The sequence below is a fragment of the Schistocerca nitens genome, chromosome 4 (genome assembly GCF_023898315.1).
Source record: "Schistocerca nitens isolate TAMUIC-IGC-003100 chromosome 4, iqSchNite1.1, whole genome shotgun sequence".
Lineage (NCBI taxonomy): Eukaryota > Metazoa > Arthropoda > Insecta > Orthoptera > Acrididae > Schistocerca > Schistocerca nitens.
Genome location: NC_064617.1, coordinates 551,419,878 through 551,440,908, shown reverse-complemented (window position 1 = coordinate 551,440,908; position 21,031 = coordinate 551,419,878). Strand labels below are relative to the sequence as shown.

General features: G+C 41.8%; 1 protein-coding gene across 5 annotated transcripts in view; it reads left to right on the top strand.

Moving 5' to 3' along the window:
- The window catches only part of LOC126252073 (acetylcholinesterase-like), a 224,611-nt gene extending 213,404 nt beyond the window's left edge, over positions 1 to 11,207 (top strand). For 4 of the 5 annotated variants that reach the window (XM_049952922.1, XM_049952921.1, XM_049952924.1 and 1 more), the window contains 2 exons: positions 9,108 to 9,289; positions 10,707 to 11,207. In XM_049952922.1, coding sequence (XP_049808879.1) covers positions 9,108 to 9,276 — 169 coding nt within the window. In that variant the 3' untranslated portion in view covers positions 9,277 to 9,289; positions 10,707 to 11,207. The remainder of the gene's footprint in view (positions 1 to 9,107; positions 9,290 to 10,706) is intronic. The other variant, XM_049952920.1, reaches the window with a different exon arrangement.
- Positions 11,208 to 21,031: the final 9,824 nt, after the last annotated feature.

Here is a 21,031-nt window from a genome sequence, read left to right as displayed (position 1 = left end):
ACTTTGCACCTTTTACACACTATGCGAGAACGTGACTTTCACACTGGTAACCGACACCTTGAGACAAAACTACTCTCAGTATCTTCTGGAAGGTGGTCAACCCTGTCATATTTGCTTTCTCTAATTGGCTGTTACAATTCGACTTCGTTTTGTGGGCTGATGCTGCTCATCTTTATCAGAACTGCTGACGTACTCCTGTGTCACACTCGGAGAAGTTTCTTTCGATAGTTCCAGTGACTCTACAATTTTTGAAGCCTTTACCAAGTCGTGGGCCAAGTGAATTCTGAAGTTAATGAGAGACATCCACTTTTCTTTTGGTATCCCTTCTTTTGACAACACCTTTTGTACATAATCCATGAATTAATTATGGCTAAATCAGTGAAGTGGTTGCATACTCTGACTGTCCACATTTTTGTCCTGATGTTTGACCTGTAGTATGCCATGTATCTATCAAAAAGATCAATGCCACCTATATTGCGATTATGACTTTTGATGATAGCTGGTTGACACTAACCGTTGTTTTTTCTGTATTACAACATCGTTTTCTGGTACACTCTGGTTCGCTCCCTACGCACATATAACAAAATGTTGGATTTATTGTCCTTCTATTTAAGGGCGCAAACTTCTTGGCCCTCTCTTACATACTCAGCCCATTGTCCCCGCTAAAGCTCCTAATCTCTCTTGAACTTAGGAGCTACTTCTTTTATTCTATTGGCCATCACAGTTCCTGTCTGAAATATATTATCTAGTAAAAGCTGAACAGATTTTGTACTGGTGGGAAATCTATCGCTGTAAATTACATGATTTTAATCATTGGGTACAATTCTAGCCGGTAGTTTGAGTATACCCGCTCGCCGGCCATGTTCTTTTTGATAGCTTGCAGGAATTGTTCCTTTGCCAGTCTATATAGAAAAATCAAGGAGAAGTCCATGAGATCACACCAAAATAAAATTTTTGAGGCCTAGTGGATAAGGTCTGGAAGGTTCATAAGTCCGCATAATACACCTCCCCGTGAATGGAATCATCTGTTCATACACAGACTGGTGTTGAGACCTGGGTAGACTAATACGTTTAATTCTAAAAGCATCAGTTACTGGTCTAACCCTCCAGAGTTTGTCATTTGGGTCAAGACCTTCCAAATTATTTACAAAATGCAGCTTATTCCGTAATTTGTAGTAGTTATCTCTTGTCGCGGTTGATAATACAAGGGGGATATCAAGTGCATATTCTGGGGCAATTTCAATGTACCCATCAGTATCTCAATGCCGACAAGGTACAAAATTTCATTAGTATTTGTATCAAGAATTTTTGACTTCTTTCGGCAATAATATACATTAGTTTATCTTGCAGCAGTTTTCTAGAAATTTTTAGCGAAGTACTCGAAGAAAAACTGTGAAGGATTTCTCATTTCACCATCTGTCTGATCTCCAAAGTTGTCGTCAGAAGGTTGTCGATTACAAATTCTGCAAACAAATAGTACCACTGAGCCGGCCTTTGTGGCCAAGCGGTTCTAGCCGCTTCAGACTGAAACAGCGCGACCGCCACGGTCGCAGGTTCGAATCCTGTCTCGGGCACGAATGTGTGTGATGCCCTTAGGTTAGTTAGGTTTAAGTAGTTCTATGTTCTAGGGGACTGATGACCTCAGATGTTAAGTCCCATAGTGCTCAGAGCCATTTGAACCATTTTTGAGTACCACTGAAAAATACTGACCTAAATCGTGTCAGATGACGCACAGAACTACACCAATGTACTACCTACTTAGATAGCCTTCACCTTAGTAGACGACAGTGTGTGCGTCATTGTCAGACACAGGTGCCTCAGGAGTAAGATCCACATTGCATGCTTCAATTTCAAGCACACCAATTCTTTCAGGTGGAGTTTGAAGTTCATGAACAGACTCCTCATCTTCGTCTGACAAGGAACTCAAGTCACTCGTCTCAACTAGTTTTATAATTTCATCGTCTGTCAGAACTGAGAAGCGAAAATTAAATGAAGTGAAGGTAACTGTTGAAGTAACTGAATAAAGAAATGAAACTGAACCTAATAACAAAAATAAAAATCTTAGTAGAGTTTAGCAAAGCTAAAACCCAAAACCTACGTCACCAAGACAGCACGCTACCTATTACACCAACAACGAATTTACTCCTCGTCCACAGTATAAGTAGCTAAATTTTCAGATTTTAATTCAAATTACGTTTTAAATTACGATTTCGCAAGGGAATCGGTCTTAGCGTTAGTACCATTATATTCTGTGAGCTAGGACCTGATGTACATGAGTGTGTACTTCAAATTTAACAGTCGATGTTTGTAAAACTACGAAACAATCGTTTTAATTGCATGCACATATCGCTTCCTTGATGTCTTGTTTGGAGTAAAACATGATAAAAACAATAATAGAATTAAAAAACGAATATTAAAACTGAATTTACTTTTCTCGCCATCCTTCAGATCTGAAGTTTCAAGATATGAGAAAACCCGCTGAAACTGACTTCCACGCGACCTAGTGGCAAAAACGGAAACCGCATGACGTGCACGGTCGCGCAAATCAGGTCTCAATTCGCGGAAAGACTTGGCAGGATAACACTATAAAAGCCCTGATGTGCATGTATGTGTACGTCGGGACTGAAAACTTGATGTGTACTCATGCCATACGTACTTTTACCGCCACGTTATCTTAAACGTAAGTACAAATAGGGTGATTCCGTGATGAGGTTACGGAGAAAGATAAACGTATCAGTTTGAGGTACGGGACCCTGGTCCGGGAACGAAGGAATCGAAAGTTATAAACGAAAATCTGTTTAATACCCCTGCCAGAGGAATGCGTGTACCGACACTGTTTCTGCTAAGAATTTATGGTAGATCACCGTCAGAGGTGGTAATACGGACGAAAATAAGAACAAATGTATAGTAAACATGGGCTTTACAACGCATATCTGAGGAGTTGTAAGCACTTGCTCATCTTCGCTGTAGTGAAAAGCATCTCCCCTACTGAGCAAATGCTCATAGCTCTTAAAGAATGCAACGTACGTTTACCTTCTTAGATTTTTTAACCTTGTTTTGGTCCATACTGTCACCTCTCGAAGTTTCTTACCCTACAATCTTGGCAACAACGGTACCAGTACATGTATTACACTGTGAGTTGCCACAAAGATTGTGGCTTGTAATTTTCGACTCGGTCGTGTCCAGACCAGGACCCGTTGCGTCAAATTGATCCTTCTCCATAATCTCTGAAATACGTAGCATCATCTGGGAATCACCCTATATATGCATACACGGACATAGGTACTTTGACGTGGGGTGTCGGATGACGTTTCCGAACACACGCTCCTGATCTCGTTTTGTTCCTCAAAACACTCTATATACCTTCCAAGTTTTACGGTGAAATTTTTAAACACTCTATGTATCATTATCGACTTTACAAGGTCGATAAATGCTACGGATCTGCTTGTCACAGTGAGATGGATACCAGCGCACTGACTGAAACGGCAGATCTACTGCCTCACAGCTTTCTCGATGGTGTTCTTTCTTCTAATGTAATTCAGCTAGCTGTTTGCCGAGATGTATTTCTTATCAGTTATATTGAGAAAAATGTGTTTATAAACGCCAGCTACTTGTTGTACTTCGCGAATTTGCGACCTTACGATTTAGTAACACAGTGTGTTTCAATAATTCAGAAAAGTCCTTTTCACTCCATGGAAAACAGGAATATATCGGTACAGCTAAAATTGAATTCTTCTGGTTGAAAACTGATGAAATGAAGAAACAGTCTTACAATATAATGTAAACGCTAATGGTGGGATTCAGAGAAGAATTTATAAACATTTAGGTTTGTTAACATGAGACTATCCACTGTAAAAAGACGAGTGTTACTTTTTCACTCGCATTTGGCTTGAGAGCCGATTGGAATTAGAAATTCCATCTTGGTGTGGTGGTGAACCGACGCCACATTGCTACTGCTTAAAAACAGTCGTAAAAGTAAAATATTCCTTATTAACTTAAGTACAACGCGTATGGCCCGAATAGCGCGTCATCATGTTATATTGAAAGGTCAGAAATTTTCTTCCAAAAAGCATCCGTGAGGAGGTATGATACCGAATGAAATAACCTCTCGCAGACCACGACCGACATAATAGCGTCTTCATGAAGCTACCTTTCGACAAGTTTTATTTAGTAGCTTGCCTCCGTGACGAATGCTTCTTGGCAGAAAATTTCTAATTTTTTAACATAACCTGAAGATGCCCTATACGAACGAAACACGTTGTTCTTTAGTTAATAACGTCTATTGTGCAACCTATGGCTATTTTTTAAATATTACTAATAGAAATTGCCACTGTCGATGAATTCAGGTCAGTCTGAACCAGCATCAACGACGTGGTGACAGCTATAACGCACGGTGTACGCGAGAGTACGCTAGAGTAGTTATGGTCGGAGGTGGTCCTGTAATGTTTTGTGGGTGTTTTCCGTACCATCACTAGAGTCAACGTATTGAGGGTAATGTTAAGGTGAACGACAACGTTTATTACAGCATTAGTAGTGAGCCGGTGTGGCCCTGTGTTCTAGATCTTGATGATGCGTATGCTGTGGACACTCCCGCGTTCGAAGATGGCGTCAGTGTGTTCACAGAGCTGCTTGCACACGATTCTGGTTTGAAGAATAGTTAAGATTTTAGCAGCAATGGCCGTCTAAATTACACAAGTTCAGTCCCATCCTAATGGTCTGCGCTTATTTCGAACAGTAGACGAAACGTAGCAGTTAGGTTATTCAACGGAATCTCATCTTTAGTGAGTGGTTTCAGCTGCATATAGCATACTAGAGAACTCTTAATTCCTCTCGTGAATCCCCCGTATCCACTGCGGCCCCAATGCCTCCCTCACCCCTGCTCCATCCATCCCCTCCTCTCGTCAACCTCAACCCCTGTGCCACTCGCCGACCCTCGGCTTAGCCAAGTGATCAAGGAGAAGGAGGTGTTGGCGGAGCTTAACGCCCATCCCAACCTTGAAATCTGTGCGGCTCGCCGCATACATAATTCTACCACCCCTACCTTCTTCATGTATTCTCAGAGGCTAGCTGGGGCGGCCGAGCGGTTCTAGGCGCTACAGTCTGGAACCGCGTGACCGCTACGGTCGCAGGTTCGAATCCTGCCTCGGGCATGGATGTGTGTGATGTCCTTAGGTTGGTTAGGTTTAAGTAGTTCTAAGTTCTAGGGGACTGATGACCTCAGATATTAAGTCTCATAGTGCTCCGAGCCATTTGAACCATTTTTTTAATTCTCAGAGTCTGCCCCCTCCATCGACCGCCTCTTCAAAGAGGACGCCCTGTTTTTTAACCGCCATTACAAATTCGACCCTTCCCGTTTCCCTCCCGAGTCCGTTTGCTGCCAGAGGTGCCTCCAGTACAATGTGTACCAACCACCCCCTCCCCACAACTGAGGATATCATCAGATTCATCACCATTGTCCTTCAAAATATCCACCATTTTCAGCGTTCCCATACCCTCCAACAGATCTCTCTCGCTGCCCGTTCCATCTTTCACCTCAACACCTTCACCACCTACTCCCATAAGCTCACCCACTTTACTTCCTCCCGCCTTGACATCCTCGTTTAAACCCCACCATGGCGCGACAGCGCCATATCTTGTTCAACAACATCCGCTCCCCTCCCATTAACAAGAACTCCTTCTGCATACTCTCATGACCAAGTGCGTGGATGCCATCCTCCTGAATGAAACCCTTGTCCAGCCCAACATCCTGTATACATGTTGCCTTACCTCCTCCACCGCTCTCATAATGCCTTCCTGATAGCACGTGGCAAGGCAGTCATTGGCCACCACCGCCAGACCCCTGTTCGGCTCCAACCCCTCCTTCCCACAGAACACCTCATCCTCAGTCTCTTCTTCCCCGGCCTTACCTTTACCTGCACCACCATCTATGTCTGCCCCTCTGCCCTTATTCCTTTCGACCTCCTTTCCCATATCGACCGCAGCTTCTCCTGCTACGTGATTGCCGCCAACCTGAACATCCACAGTTGTTCCACCACCCAGCTACGGCGGTGGCATCAATTCCTCTCCACCCTCCAAGGTGACCTCGATCCCATTTCCCATCACACCCACCCTGAATCCAATTCCACTCCCTATGTCATCCTGGACTCCCCTAACTTCCTTGGCCTCATGATGGTGGCGTCCTCGACCCTATTGGCAGTGATCATCTCAATGTCGTGCTCACAGTATCAGACAGTCGTCACCCCCGTCCTGACCCTCACTTCGACCCTCCCCGGAAATATGTCCATGACTATTCCTGTGCCGACTGGAATGCATACCGCACTACCCTCACTACCCAGATCAAAAGCCCTCCCCCTCATCTACCACCACCCTGATGACATTACATGTGCCACCTCCTTTCTCCACCAGACCTTGTCTGAGGCCGTGCAGGCCCACATCTCTATTGTCGCCAACCACCCACACCATCCCACTTTATCCCCACAGGCCATACTCCTCCTCCATGAAACCCGGCACCTCTACCATGCCTTTCTTCACACGCGTGTCCTGGACACACTACGACGCCACCGGCATCTCCAATGACACGTCCGAAACTTGCTCATGGCCAAGAAATACCAGGACTGGCGACAGACATGCACCCGTCTTATGCAACACCTCTATGTACTGGTCAGCCTTCCACCGCCTTACTGGATCTACCCTCTCCTTCATGATGACCGCCCCTTTCCTGATAACTTTAGTAAGGCCAACCACTTTGCTTCTTCCCTCTCTGATGTCTTTACCATCCCTGACGATCCCCAGTTCGATTACTCCTTCTTCCATGATGTCCATGATTGAGCTGACACCTCTGCCCCTCCACTCACTCCTGGCTTACAGTACTTGGATAACATTACACACACTGAACTCAATTCCCCAATCACTACTCATGATCACATCTCTAGACTCCACACCAACACCACTCCCGGTCATGACAGTGTTATGTATCATCATCTCCGTGAAGCTCCCACCTCCTTCCTGTCCACCCGGGACCGACTTTATAATGTGGTCTTGTCCACCGACTTCTACCCCAACTTGTGGAAAACCTCCCAGATCCTGATGTTCCTCAAACCTGACAAACCTCCATCCACTGTCTCCTCCTACCATCCCATCAGTCTTACCTCAGTCTTCAGCAGGGTCCTGGAATCAATCGTCACCTGACGCATCCAGCAGCATCTCCACCAGCACCACCTCCTTCCCACTTTCAGCCATCCTTCTCTGCCGATGACCTTCTCATCCACCTCTCTCACCTCCTAACCAAACAACTCAACTGCCGTTGCTCCGCCATCTTCCTCTCCCTTGACCTTGAACCATGTATGGGATTCCGGTCTCCTCTTGAAACTCCAAACCTTTGCCCATCCTATTAACTATCTCCATCTGATTCCCTCCATTCTTTCCCACTGTCCTTCCTATGTCACCATCCATAACACAGATTCCTACACCTTCTACCCCTCCGCCGGTGTGCTCCAAGGTTCCATCCTCTCCCCTTTTCTGTACCTGCTGTATACAGCGGACATGCCGCCACCTTCACCTCCCATTCACCTCTTCCAGTACGCTGATGACGCTGCCTTCCTTGTCCTCGCCCCCACCCTGCAACGCTCACAACATCTTCTCCAATCCCATGTTGACTGGTTCACCACTTGATGTAACCAGTGGCTGCTCGAGGTCAATCCTTCCAAAACCCAGACAGTCATTAAAGGCAAAACCACCCCTTCCTTCAACCTCCTTGATTTTTATATCACCATCTATGGCCATCCCATTCACCTCACCCCAACCCTCAAGTAGCTTGGTGTGACCCTTGGCCATCGCCTTTCCTGGAACCCCCATCTGACGATCCAAGCCAAGGCACATTCGCGACTCTGCCTCCTCAAACTCCTTCCTGGCCACAAATGGGGTCTGGACCCCTCCACCACCCTACACACGTATAAATCCCTCATTCGCCCTGTTCTTTGCTATGCCCATCCCGCCTGGATCTCTGCTCCTCCCACCTACTATAAGTCCCTCCAATTCCTTGAACGACTTGTGCTCCACCTTGCCTACCGCATTTGTCTCCCATGCCCCATGTGGATCCTATATAACTTGATTATGTTCTCACACCTTCTCCTTTTCGTTGAACGGATACAGATCCTTTACACCTCCCGCAAGCTCAATCCTCCACACCTACCTGTCTCTCCTATCCTCGCCCAACCCTGCCCACTGCCATGCCTATTTTCTTGCATCCCACCTGCTCTCCGTCTTCACACCATCCATACTCTCTCCCAAGGTGGCTTCTGCCCCTTGTACCAGCTCTGACTCTCTCCTCCCTTTTTTCCTGGAGGGCTCCCACTCTCCCTCCTCACCTTCCTTCCCCCCTCCTCTCTCCCACGTCTCCCGCTTCCACCCCTCTCCCCAGGCTTCAATCCCCCCTCTCTCCTCCCCCCCACTCTCCCTTCTTTCTCCCACTGGCTCCACCTGAAGGCAGCCCCCCCCCCCTTCGTCAGTGTGAGTGCTTCGCCAATGATCGTCGCCAGTGTTTTCCGTGCGTCAGTGTCTCCCTTTCTGTGTACAGTGTCTTCATCAGTGTTTTCTGCTACGTTCGTGTTTCCACCTGGACGTCTTCATCTGTTTTCAAGTGGTGCCACCCTTCATCACACTGTCTTCCATCGAACGACGTTTGACCCCTTGTACAGTGTTCATCTTGTGTTTATCATGGTTTTTTTCTGTTTTCTATGCCTTCCATGTATTTATGTTGTGTCTTTTGGCTGAAGAGTGGCGTAAGTAGGCCGCTACCGGCCCGCCTCAGCTGAGGCATGAAATTACAATAAAGATAAAAAAAATTAATACCTCTCGGTATTGCGGAACTGAAGCCATTCTCAATTATAGAGTTGATGTTACTTCGAACAGTCGCCAGTTCTCCTCAAGGTTACTGATATTTTTTCTGGAATGCTTATATAACTGAATATCAGTGAATTAACCATGGGCTATTTTGAACTTCCTTCATCACGTAATTAATAAGTAACTTTTAGTCTTGCTATTCACGTTTTCTTATGAGGATCTCTAGAAGACGTAACGGATAATGCATGTACTGTGTGTCTCAACAGCAACCCTACTCCTGAGGCGGATCCCGTGGTGTGGCAGCCGTACGACCTTGCCAGCCACAGGTACCTACTGATGCAGGCCAACCTCTCGATCGCACACGACCCATATGGCGAGCGCATGGCATTCTGGAGAGAGAACGTGCCACTCATGCCATTTCCTGACACAATATGATATGCCACAAGAGGTAAGTACTAACATGCATATCTTGCTGCAAAAACTCTTCTAACGGTATGGAAAAACCCTTTATACAATTTCGAAACACTAATAGAGGACGATCCTCCCTGCAAGAATTATTTCAAAATCTTGATAAGACCGGGAAAGCAAAGGAAAAAGAGAACTGTAATTCACGGCTTATTATTATTTACACCTACGGTGTCATCATCGTTATGTTCTTCTGTACATATTAGACATCACCTGTTTGGCCTACTTAGACTAGTCTGTCTTTTAACCTCGTTTAGCGTTTCCCATGTTGCTTCTTCATATTGCATAATATAAATGTAGTATTTTTTGTGCGTCTGTCTTCCGTCCTACTGATGTGCTCCTCACATTTGCTTCAGCCTTCTTCTAATTTTTCATTTCATGTTATTAATCGTAACTCTGCTCTTATTTCTGAACTTCTTGTTCGAAAGTGTGCGTTCTACGGCACATCTCAGGAATTTAATTTGTGCACTTTGGATTCTTAGTGCATCATCTTATTTATTTTTTTAACCAGCTTTCGTTCCCATACGTTATTGCTACCATTCGTTAACCTCAGTTTCTCGACATTAATTTCCAAACTCAATTCCGCCATCGTGTGAGTTATTGCAAGCGAAGCACTTATTATTTGTTACTTGTTCTACTACTTCCCATGTATTACAATGCATGACAAAATTTACTTTTTCACGTAAACTGCAGTTGTCTTTGTTTCTTACCAGGTAACTTCTGGTTGCATGAAGCGAACTCTCTTTACTGTTGACATGCTTCTCTTCCCAGATTATTCTCAGTGTCAGTAATAGTTACCTATTAGTTATCAAATAGTATAGTAAGATTATAGAATTGATTTTTTGGGCAAAGTAAAGGGATTAGCTGCACCTTTATCCCCAATGCTCTCTAAAGCTATTTTGAATACTCTTCCCTACAACAGATACAAGCGACTGTTCATATATGCACTTTATGACTTCCCTTAAACTGTTAGAGATACCTCTGTTGTCTAGATCACGATCAAACGGTTTAATGAAATCAAAGGACAATATATTTCCTTACTCTGGTCTGTATGTTTTTCTACAGTTTGATTCAAGATTGTTATGTTAGCACTTTCGTCCCCTGAATCTTGCTTCCTCTTCTGTTAAGTTGACTACAGCAGTTTTGCTCATTCTTTTGTAATGATTTTTTAGTATACCTTGCTGTTTTATTCAGTAACCTTATTCTTCGATAATTTTCTCAATTAGTTCTATATCGTTTCTTGAATATAAGGAATGTCCCACGTGCTTCAGCTGCTATGGAATGCAATTTTCCCTCCAACATATGTTTATATATGCTGTAAAGCATTTTAGGGGTAGGCTAACAATGCATTAGTTACCTCTTAATATATATGTATGTATTATTTCTGTTTCCTGTTACAGACATTCACTGATTGCAGAGGAGAGGAAAAACAGCACATTACAGATTAGTAATGACTAAAAGGAAAGGAATTCACTAAGAATTTGAACCAAACATCTTTAATGCATAATTACTGAGGCACTTCGAAATATCTCCCTTAATGTGGGGTTTAGACGTTGTTGAATATAATACTGATACTTCAACTTCACAAATGTTACAGATATTCACCGGTTGCAGAGAAGAGGAGAAACAGCACCTTGTTACTGAATACTGAATGCCAGTAAAGGATTTAATCAAAAACTCGACACAAATGTCATTAAAGTATAAGTAACAAGTCACTGCGAAATGTCAGTTTCATCTTCCCTGAACATAATCCTGATACTTAAATGTGACAAATGTTAAGAAATTTCGGAAAACGGCTCAAGTGCAACTTGTGGTACTGTCCATTATAGCTCACTTAGTTTTCAGTTTTCTCTTCTCAGTAAGATGGAATTATTAATTTCATGTACGTTTATTTTATTTACTTAAGGATGAATGTATTATTTTTGTATTTATTGTAATAAAATTAATAATTTCCTCTCAGTGAAAAGTAATTATTAATAAAATACTTTACACCATTTCACAATCTCTATACATATTTACTGATACACGATGCAGCTAACAGCTATGTATTTGTGTTTAAGCGTTATTATTGCGAAGTAAACTGCAGTAGCTTCAGAGTAGTAACAATTTTGGTGTTGCCTGACCAATAGCCAGCCGATCATCTCTATTCTTGTTAGGAATGGATCGAACCTCAGCAGTGTGTAGATGCAGGTCATTACACTAAAGCTATTAAAATTAAAGTAAAATAGGTTTCATTAAGTAGATCCCACGTATTACAAAATGACGCTGACAAAATGTATTAATAAATTTCATTTCAAAACCTGAAAACTTAATTGTGGTGTCAGATTGAGAAAAGTGAATTAAGAAAGTTTTCTGGGTTCTTTTCGACTAAAGTGTTGATAGATAAAAAAATGAATAATTGCTGATGTAAAATACATATTTAGTAAAGTAACTGACATATTTAATTTGTTTTTAAAGTGACATTGTTTAAACATACCTGGACTGTATAAAGTGTGCTGATGAAATTGAAGTAAGGATTTGTCTAGGACATTCAGTACGACTGAACTGCTCTATTATGAGAGAAGGATTTATTCAGGCCTCTCACAGTGGCTAGTTCGAAAGCACTGGCAGCTAAGAGGAATATTTTCCGGTAACATATTAATACAGTGCATAAAAAATCCAATTTATGATTATCAGGCATTCTGTTGTGTAATTATTGGTATTATTTTGTACAGGAGTCCACTGATAGAAGAAATCTTACTTTTGAGTACGATTGTACTTAAAAAAGAGAAGGCTAAAAATGGATTATGTTGACATTGACGGAGTCGATTTATTAGGGCCCTATCGAACTCTTGTATGAAAACAGGAAAAATAACATAGCTTCACTATGAATTGCAACTTGAAACCTATATGGAGATCATCGAATCAATATCATGTACACAGAGCTATACCCATAAAAGGGATCTAACACTTTTGCAATAAATTTTTATTTGTTGAAATTTATTTATTTATTAATTCTTTCCACACCATTTTCTTGCTAACAACGGTGTACCATTGCAGACCAAATTAAATTTATATATATCATTACGTTAGACTTTTGCAGAGTTATTTTCTTATACTGAACTTTATAATTATGTATACAGTATCGTTCACATTATTTTTCCTTTATTCCTGTTATAATTTCAACGTTTAGATATCTTTCCAAACGCCGCTCGGCATGTAGTGTTACTGCGGCTTTCTTTTTTCAGTCACAATTGTTCCTTCCATGTCCCAGAAAAATAGCTATAAATTTTCAATATTTCAGAGTGTTTTAATTAATTTGGCTACTATCTTTACCTCCAGCTGCTATTGGTGTTTAATGTAGAGCATGACTAGTTTTATTTTGTGACTCCCTTCCACGCTGTGTGGTTTTTTAGTGAATGCAGGAGCGAGGAACGCTTGCCGTTCATGAACAGTGACTTCAGGCATTAATTTACTCTACATCTAATATCAAACAGCGGACATAGTACACAACTTCGTTGCTGTGTTTGGAGCTTCAGTCCCTAACACATACAAATACAAAAGGTTTATAAATTCGCCACTCTTTAGTATACCTTCTATTCAGAAAATGTCGATCTCTGGCCACTATGGAAGTCTGTGAGTGTTTTGTAACTGGAAAACACGCTAAATGGGCTCTGTGCATGACATTCGATCTATAGTAGGTCCACCGCTGAAGCTCCGCGGAGGTGATGCTTGCATCTCATTGCCAGCGGCATATTCATTCGTGGCAGCCATTCTTTAAGGAGTGCTGCACTGAGGAGAGGTATCGATGTCGGTCGGTGACGCCTTGCCCGTAGTTGGCGTTCCTATACATCCCAAAGATGTTCTGTAGGACTCAGGTCAGGACTCCATGCAGGCCAGTCCATTACAGGGATGTTATTGTCGTGTAACCACTCTGCCACAGGCCGTGCATTATAAACAGGTGCTCTATCGTATTGAAAGATGTAATCACCGTCCCCGAATTTCTCTTCAACTGTGCCAAGTAAGAAGGTGCTTAAAACATCAATGTAGGCCTGTGCTGTGATACTGCCACGCAAAACAGCAGCGGGTGAAAGCCCCCTCCATGAAACACGCGCCTCTGAATTTTACTGTTGGCACTACACACGCTGGCAAATGACGTTCATCGGACATTCGCCATAGCCACACCCTGCCATGAGATTCGCACACTGTGTACCGTAATTCATCACTCTACACAACGTTTTTCCACTGTTCAGTCGTCCAATGTTTACGCTCTTTACACCAAGCGAGGCGTCGTTTGGCATTTACTGGCGTGATGTATGGCTCTTTAGCAGTCGATCGACCATGAAATCCAAGTTTTCTCACCTCACTCCTAACTGTCATAGTACTTGCAGTTTGGAATTCCAGTGTGATGGTCTGGGTAGATGTCCACCTAATACACATTACGACCCTCTGCGACTGTTGGCGGTCTCTGTCAGTCAACAGACGAGGTCGGCCTGTGTGCTTTTGTCCTGTACTTGTCAGTTCACGTTTCCACTTCACTATGACATCGGAAACAGCTGTCCTAGGAATGTTTAGGAGTGTGGAAATCTAGCGTATAGACGTATGATGCAAGTGACACCCAGTCACCTGACCACGTTCGAAGCCTGTCTGGTGACTACTGAGGTCGCTGATATGGAGCACCTGGCAGTACGTGGCAGCAAAATGCACTTAATATGAAAATGAAAACGTATATTTTTGGGGGTGTCCGGATACTTTTGCTACAGTTCTGCATCTGACACTGACGGGATCGAGGGTCGATCTGATATCCTACTAACCATTGCCGGTGTAATAACTGGCGACACCAGACGCTGCCTGCCAGACATCGTGGAATGTGTGTGTGTGTGGGGGGGGGGGGGGGGGCGAGGGGGCGGGGGAGCTACTTTCACTCCCCGGATGACACCAACTTCAGCACAAGCCCCACAAATCTTTGTGCCACTGTATGCCCATGGCTGCAGCATCAGCACTTACTCATCGTCAGCCATTGTCAGGAAGCGCCAAGTGAGAACGCTCTGCTCCGACCCACGCTGCATGACAATGCACCGCTGCCAAGGATGGTAGATCCGACGCCCGTCCTGCCTCCCATGTGAGGACTTGAAGCATTGCTGTAGCATAAAGAATGCTTACGAATCCATATTCTAGCAACCTGAGCATTGATGAATTTACTTCTGGTCCCCACTGCTGCTGCCCACTCCATAGCACTGTAGACTGAGAAAGGCATACACACCTTGCTGTTACTGGTTTCTGTGTACGTTCGATACCAGACGTACCAGATCTAGCAAAATCTTCATATCCCTAGACCACATGGTGTCGGGTCAGAGTGCATCACATATCTCCCCCTGAGAACCACTGAACATCTTATTATGCTGCAGTACTGTTGTTCCCCACTTCATTGTTTCGTTGCTCGATGAAGCGGCGTAGATCTATCAGCTTCCAATCTCGTGCCCTAGGAACACCTACTAGCCTTCCTCGCCTTTTCTGTGGTGTCTGTAGACCAAAGCGATGTTTGTGTTTTTCTTAGACAACATCGTTTATATGATTTAGAACGAATGCAGATGATCAAAAATTCTCACAAAAGATTAGTGTGTCGTTGTGAAGTCCGATTTATACTGGGAAGTTACGTTTCGATAGCGACCATAAGCAAAGTTATATTTAAGATATACGTGTTTTAATTTTTAATAAATAAGCATTAAAAGTTTCTCCAATATTGCTGATATTGTGTGAATAATTATTCATATTCTCTCATTAATGTAGGCTATGTCTTTTCCGCTGCAGAAAATATTGGCTCTTCTATGAAAGTCTATCATGTTATCGTGTTAGCGAATACTGTAGGTGAGACTACGTACCAATCACATGGATGAAAATTTTATGTCTAATTAAGAACTGCCACATGTCTATACAGAGAGAATCATTAGCCTTTATAGTCTTGTCGACATCAAGATTAGTAGAGTAGAGATGCTGATTCAATTGAACAGTGCAACGACAGATGACTGATTTAATACCTCACGATCTAGTAAAAACGTTAGTGCATGCTGTAATGGTCCACCTCGTGTCATCTTGATGAAAGAACTGTCTATTAACTGTTTTACTCAAGCTGCGAAATGTAGTCAATTATCTCCAGAACTAATGAGCCTGAATTTATAGTTTTGATAACTATTTGATAAATGAGATTAATGGTAGCACAATGATAAAATGCAGTCGTCACCAAAGTACCAACACGAAATGGTTACATACACCTGAAGTACATCCCATACCACAGGAGAAAGAGACAACGGAACATGCCACTAAGAACCACATTATTAAATACCAGACAGACTATTCACCGTATTAGGAAGCTGAACCAAAACGTTGCACATCGTCTTACATCTGTGTCAGAGGAGACATTACTTTTTCGTGCAGTATAAACGTGTAAAATAGAAGATTCGTTTTACGTTACAGGAATGCTTCTGACAGAGAGGAGTTTAGCAATGTAGTCGATTTTAACGGATTGAAGTGCTAAAATGCAGCAAAGTAATACGATAAAAAACATGTTAATGCAGTCAGTAAATTTTATTGGACCTGCTGGAATTATTATGAAATACCTGAAAACAACGTCTACTGTTCCATGTAGCATTTAGTACTTTCAAACGCTGCCACAAGCAGGAACTGTAAAATGACTGTACAATGAATAGATTTTAGTATAGATTGATATTTATAAGTTCTGCTGAAATGAAGTGATTTTAAGTGAATGGAACAATTTTTAAATTTCCATATGGCCATTGAAATAGCTGAAGCAGCCCTGTAGCAGCATCTCCTCGAATCTGCAGCAGAATGCGGAGCTGCTGACTTTTTACACATTTAAAAATAGCAAACGGAGGTGAATATGTTACAAACTTGCCGTCATTCTGGTAACCATTGAGTTGCACATTTCCTTCGCAAACTAATGTGGCAATTTTCAGCTCGTCACAGATCGCAGCTATGCAAGTCAAATCTACTCACCAGATTGATACAATAAGGATCGCCAACTTTCGTTCATTTGTTGTCAGATTATGACTAGCTACCAAACAAATAATTTCCTTTATTCTAGTTTCATGCAAACATATTTTACGGACTTCTTCACATAATTACGTATTATTTTGTAATCTGTGGAAAAATTTTAAAAATGGTATGTAGTTATTTATAATTTTAAATATTGATTGTGGAATATGTGTTAACACTTGAGATAGGTATTAGTATGTGGGTGAAATATTTCTCTATATATGACATTAGCTACTACACGCCGCAACCCCACTTAATCAGTGGATACATTAGCCGCAAAGGAGGAGACTGTGTATAAAGAGGAACACAAACGAAATTAATCAGTATGTACGAAAGTCACCAGGGGTATAAGAGGGGAAAAAAAATAAGTAGACCGTTTTATTGTGCATGTCACAATGTGCATACACTCACTATACAAGTCAGAATGAAACCCACATTTGTCTAACGAGCATAAGTAAATTATGACATTTATCTGCAATCACTATGTGATGCATGTATTGCCAATTTTAGATCGTTGTCGTTAACATGAGGCACATTCAGTGCAGCCTCAGTAGGTCAGCCTTGGGAATGAACCAGTCGATTCGAAACTAATCACCAAAATATATATACTACAACTGACAGTTTGTAATAATATCTTCAGGAAATAAAAAGATGAACCTACATCAACAAAATGTTGAAATTTCAAAATTGTTGTTATTGCCAGTAAATATATCCATGCCGCATACAGGAGAAGAGATATTTTCCTCCGAGGACTATGTTTCCTGTTCCTTGAAATTTGGAAGCGAAGTATAACGAGGCACGGCGTGGAAAACGCCAACTTGCATTTGCTACTGCATTACACTTAACTAATTTACGCTTATCTTGAAGAACAATGCCTTTGATATTAAGTTTGTTGTTTTTTTGAAATGTGTAAGTGAAATACATTGCATATATTGACACGCCCTGGCTCGCAGTTTACTGACAAATATCACAACCTGCCAACGGATTTCATAACTTTCTGTCTAACCGCATTTTTTGCGTGCACGAACAACCTAGAACTGGTCTTCAATCTATTGAGTCAGTACGAGGGACTGTTATACAAGCACAGCAACCACTCCAAGTAGCATGTTGTTATCACTCGACCACCTTAGATGCCCTCATAATCATCATAGACATTGTAGTCATTGTCATTGTTCAAACACTTTCTTCTTTATAGTCACAAGATGTTAGCTTAGTGTGCACATAATAATAATTCTAGTGATAAAAATTATATTTTGCTGATCAGTTATCTCGAATGAAAAACAGCCCACAGTTGCACTAATTATGTTTATTCTAAATCTCGACCATGGTTTCAACTCTAATATTATAGCCTTCTTCAGAAGTCCTAAAAAGTGATCAAAATAACATGTAAACCAGTAATACAATCTATACATAAACTTCTAAAATTACGTATGTGATATATTAAGTGTCTGGCGCAGTTGTTAGATTGGTTGCTGGTTCTGCAAAGGCAGGTTATAAAGATTTAAGGATGCATGAACGTGGTGTTACAGTCAGCGCACAAGCGATGGGACTCATTATCTCGGAGGTAGCGATGAAGTGCGGATTTTCTCCAACGATCGTTCCCGAGTGTACCATGAATGTCAGGAATCCGGTAAAACATCAAATCCCAGACATCGTTCTGGCCGGAAAAAGATCCTGCAAGAACGGGACCAACGACGACTGAAAATAATCATTCAATGAGACAGAAGTGCCACCAATCCCCAAATTGCTGGAGATTTCTATGGTGGGCCAACAACAAGCTTCAGCGTGCAGACCATTCAACGAAACATCATCGATGTGGGCTTTCAGCAGTGGCGTAGCGTGAGGGGAGACTTCGAGACTCCCATGTATTCGTGCTTAAAAAAGATTCAATAGTAATACATAACAAACATATGAATAACTTTCTGCTAAGAGCTCTAAATGTGCGAAGACATCAGTCTTGTAGCCCGCGCCGCACCCCGAGTATTGGTGTATTTGCCTGCTTCAGACTTGACTGCTCTCAGTCACTGCCTCCCTTCTCCTTAGCTGGCTGTGTGCGCCTGCGCCCCCTCCACTTCCCCTCTTCTACGATGGCCGGTGCGCTGCACTAGCTAGCAGGTATCGAGACTAGTCTCTGCCGCTTCTATGCAGGATTTTAACACGGAAGTGAACAGTCGCGCGGTTTGTGTTCATAGTCATTCTTGTGAGATTTTAGTGCATATTTTCATTGTGTCGCCAATATGAGTGAGCGAGCAACTGAACACCTTATAGAATTTTTAATAAAAACGCCTATTTCTACATTAACATACCGTACGAAAAAAAGTGCGAATAGAAGGACAAACGACCTACTCCTATACTCAGTGTAGTTTAAAGTGAAGCCAAACAAAAACTCACATTTCAGACAGCCTGGTACGAAAAGTATACTTAGCTGACTGCGAATACAGTTAATAACTGATCACACTGTTATATATGTCTTCTGTTTGGTGGTGAAAAGGAATGGTGCAATGAGGGCATTTGTACAATAAAGAACTTTGACCGGAAAGCACCAAAGCATCAGATATCAAAACGTCACCTGCAGAACAAAGAATCATTTCAGTTATTGGTCAAAAGTAGAATTGAGCACGCCCTTTCTGAAGCCGCTCGTCTGACAGCAATAAAATACAACGAACAAGTTGCTTGTGTTATTCAGCCAATTGTAATTCTTTGTAAACAAGAACTAGCCTTTCGCGGCCATTGAGAGGAGCAATCCTCCAGCTACAAAGATAACTATCTGGAATTGTTGAATTTACTAGCTTAAGGAGAGCAGTTAATCCTAGACCATCTGTTATCATCTTCAACCTTTAAAGGAACTTCTCCAGATATACATAATGATGTAATAGGAATGATAACTCTGGCACTTAATGAGAAAATAAGATCTGACATTCAGAACTGCAATTTCATTTCGATTCAAGCTCATGAAATATTAGGCGTGTCATGCGAGAGTCAAATGAGTATAATATTCAGATACTGTATTGCAGACAAAATTGAGGAAAGATTCGTTGGATATTACGATGTTTCCGGAGATAAAACTGCTGAAGGTTTGTCAAACATTATTCATGCAGTATTGAAAGAATGGAATGTGGAAAGAAAAGTGGTTAGTCAAACATATGATGGCGCTTCCGTAATGGCGGGCACAGAAAAAGAGGATTACAACAACTGGTGAAGCAGTTCTGTCCCTATGCGCTGTTTATTCGTTGTTACACACACCAACTGATTTTGGTACTGTTACATGCCTCCAAAATCATACGACAAGTACGCATGTTTGTAAGTGATTTTACTGCATTCCATTCGTTTTTCAGCAAATCATCACAACGAACTGTATTGCTAAGAGGAAGGATTTAACCTGCCTCATGCAAGAAACACTCACTGGAACTTTCATTAGAGGGCAACTTGAACAATATCTAGTCATTTCTGAGAGCCATATAGTATTTTTAATTATACAATTGATGATACAGACTCTCAGTGGGACCCAGAATCTTTGAGCTGTGCTATGAGAATGAAACGACGGATGGATGATCCTACGTTTGTCTGCTTGCTTTGTTTCTACCGAGGCTGCTTTGTTTATGTTGTTCAATTCTTTTATGTTCTTCAGTCAAAATCTGGCAGAATCACTGCTTGCCACGACGAAATAAGAACTGTTTTCAGAAACTTTCGGCGATTAAGAACGGAAACATTCGTTGATGAATGCATTAAATGCAGTTTGTGTTTGAATGGCAACTTATCATTCCGTGACAGCCAAAAGACATCTCTCGGGGCACTAACTTACGTGATACTGGATTTGCAAATTGTTCAGATGGAAAGAAGATTTCAAGAGTTTCCCCAAATTCGTCTTGTGAACTTTTGAACGAAAAGTGTTCCCCGAACTATCAAAAAGAATTTCCAAAGTTGAAACTGCTTCAGTTATTAGTACAGTACCCATTTTTCAAACAAGAACAACTTGAAATGCACTGTGTAACATATACGCTGATGTGAAAAAACACTTATCTCCCAGAATACTTTTAAAGTACATTGTCAACAATGATTTAAACACTGTTTATGAAGAAACAACGAAGTTCCTGCGTTTGGTTTTGACTACAGCAGGTAGTGAACGAAGCATGAGTACTATTAAACGAGTGAAGAATTATTTAAAGAATTCAATGCCCAACACCCTGCTGTCGTGTTTGAGCACGTTAACAATAGAAAAGACACTACTTGGAGAGTTATCCAGTGATCAGATCTTTGTAGACCGAGTTATAGACTCATTCGTGGAAAGAAAAGACAGGCGCATTGCACTTGTATACAAGAAAATATAAGTGCTTCTTCTCTTGCTGTTGGAGTTCCACAAATTTGTCATCGTTCCTTGAACAAGTTAGTTATTATTATTATTATTATTATTATTATTATTATTATTATTAGTTGAGGCGGTAGTGGTGGTAGTAGTAGTGGTTGTTGTTGTTGTTTTATTTGATGCATTTTGTTTCATTTGTTTAAATTATTATTTATTGTACTATTTTGTCTACCTATAATAAATGTGGAGTCTCCCCAACCTTTACAACCACGCTACGCCACTGGCTTTCAGAGCTGAAGGCCCACTCGTTTACCTTTGATCACTACACGATACAAAGCTATACCCCTCGCCTGGCCCATCAACACCGACACTGAACTGTTGATTACTGGA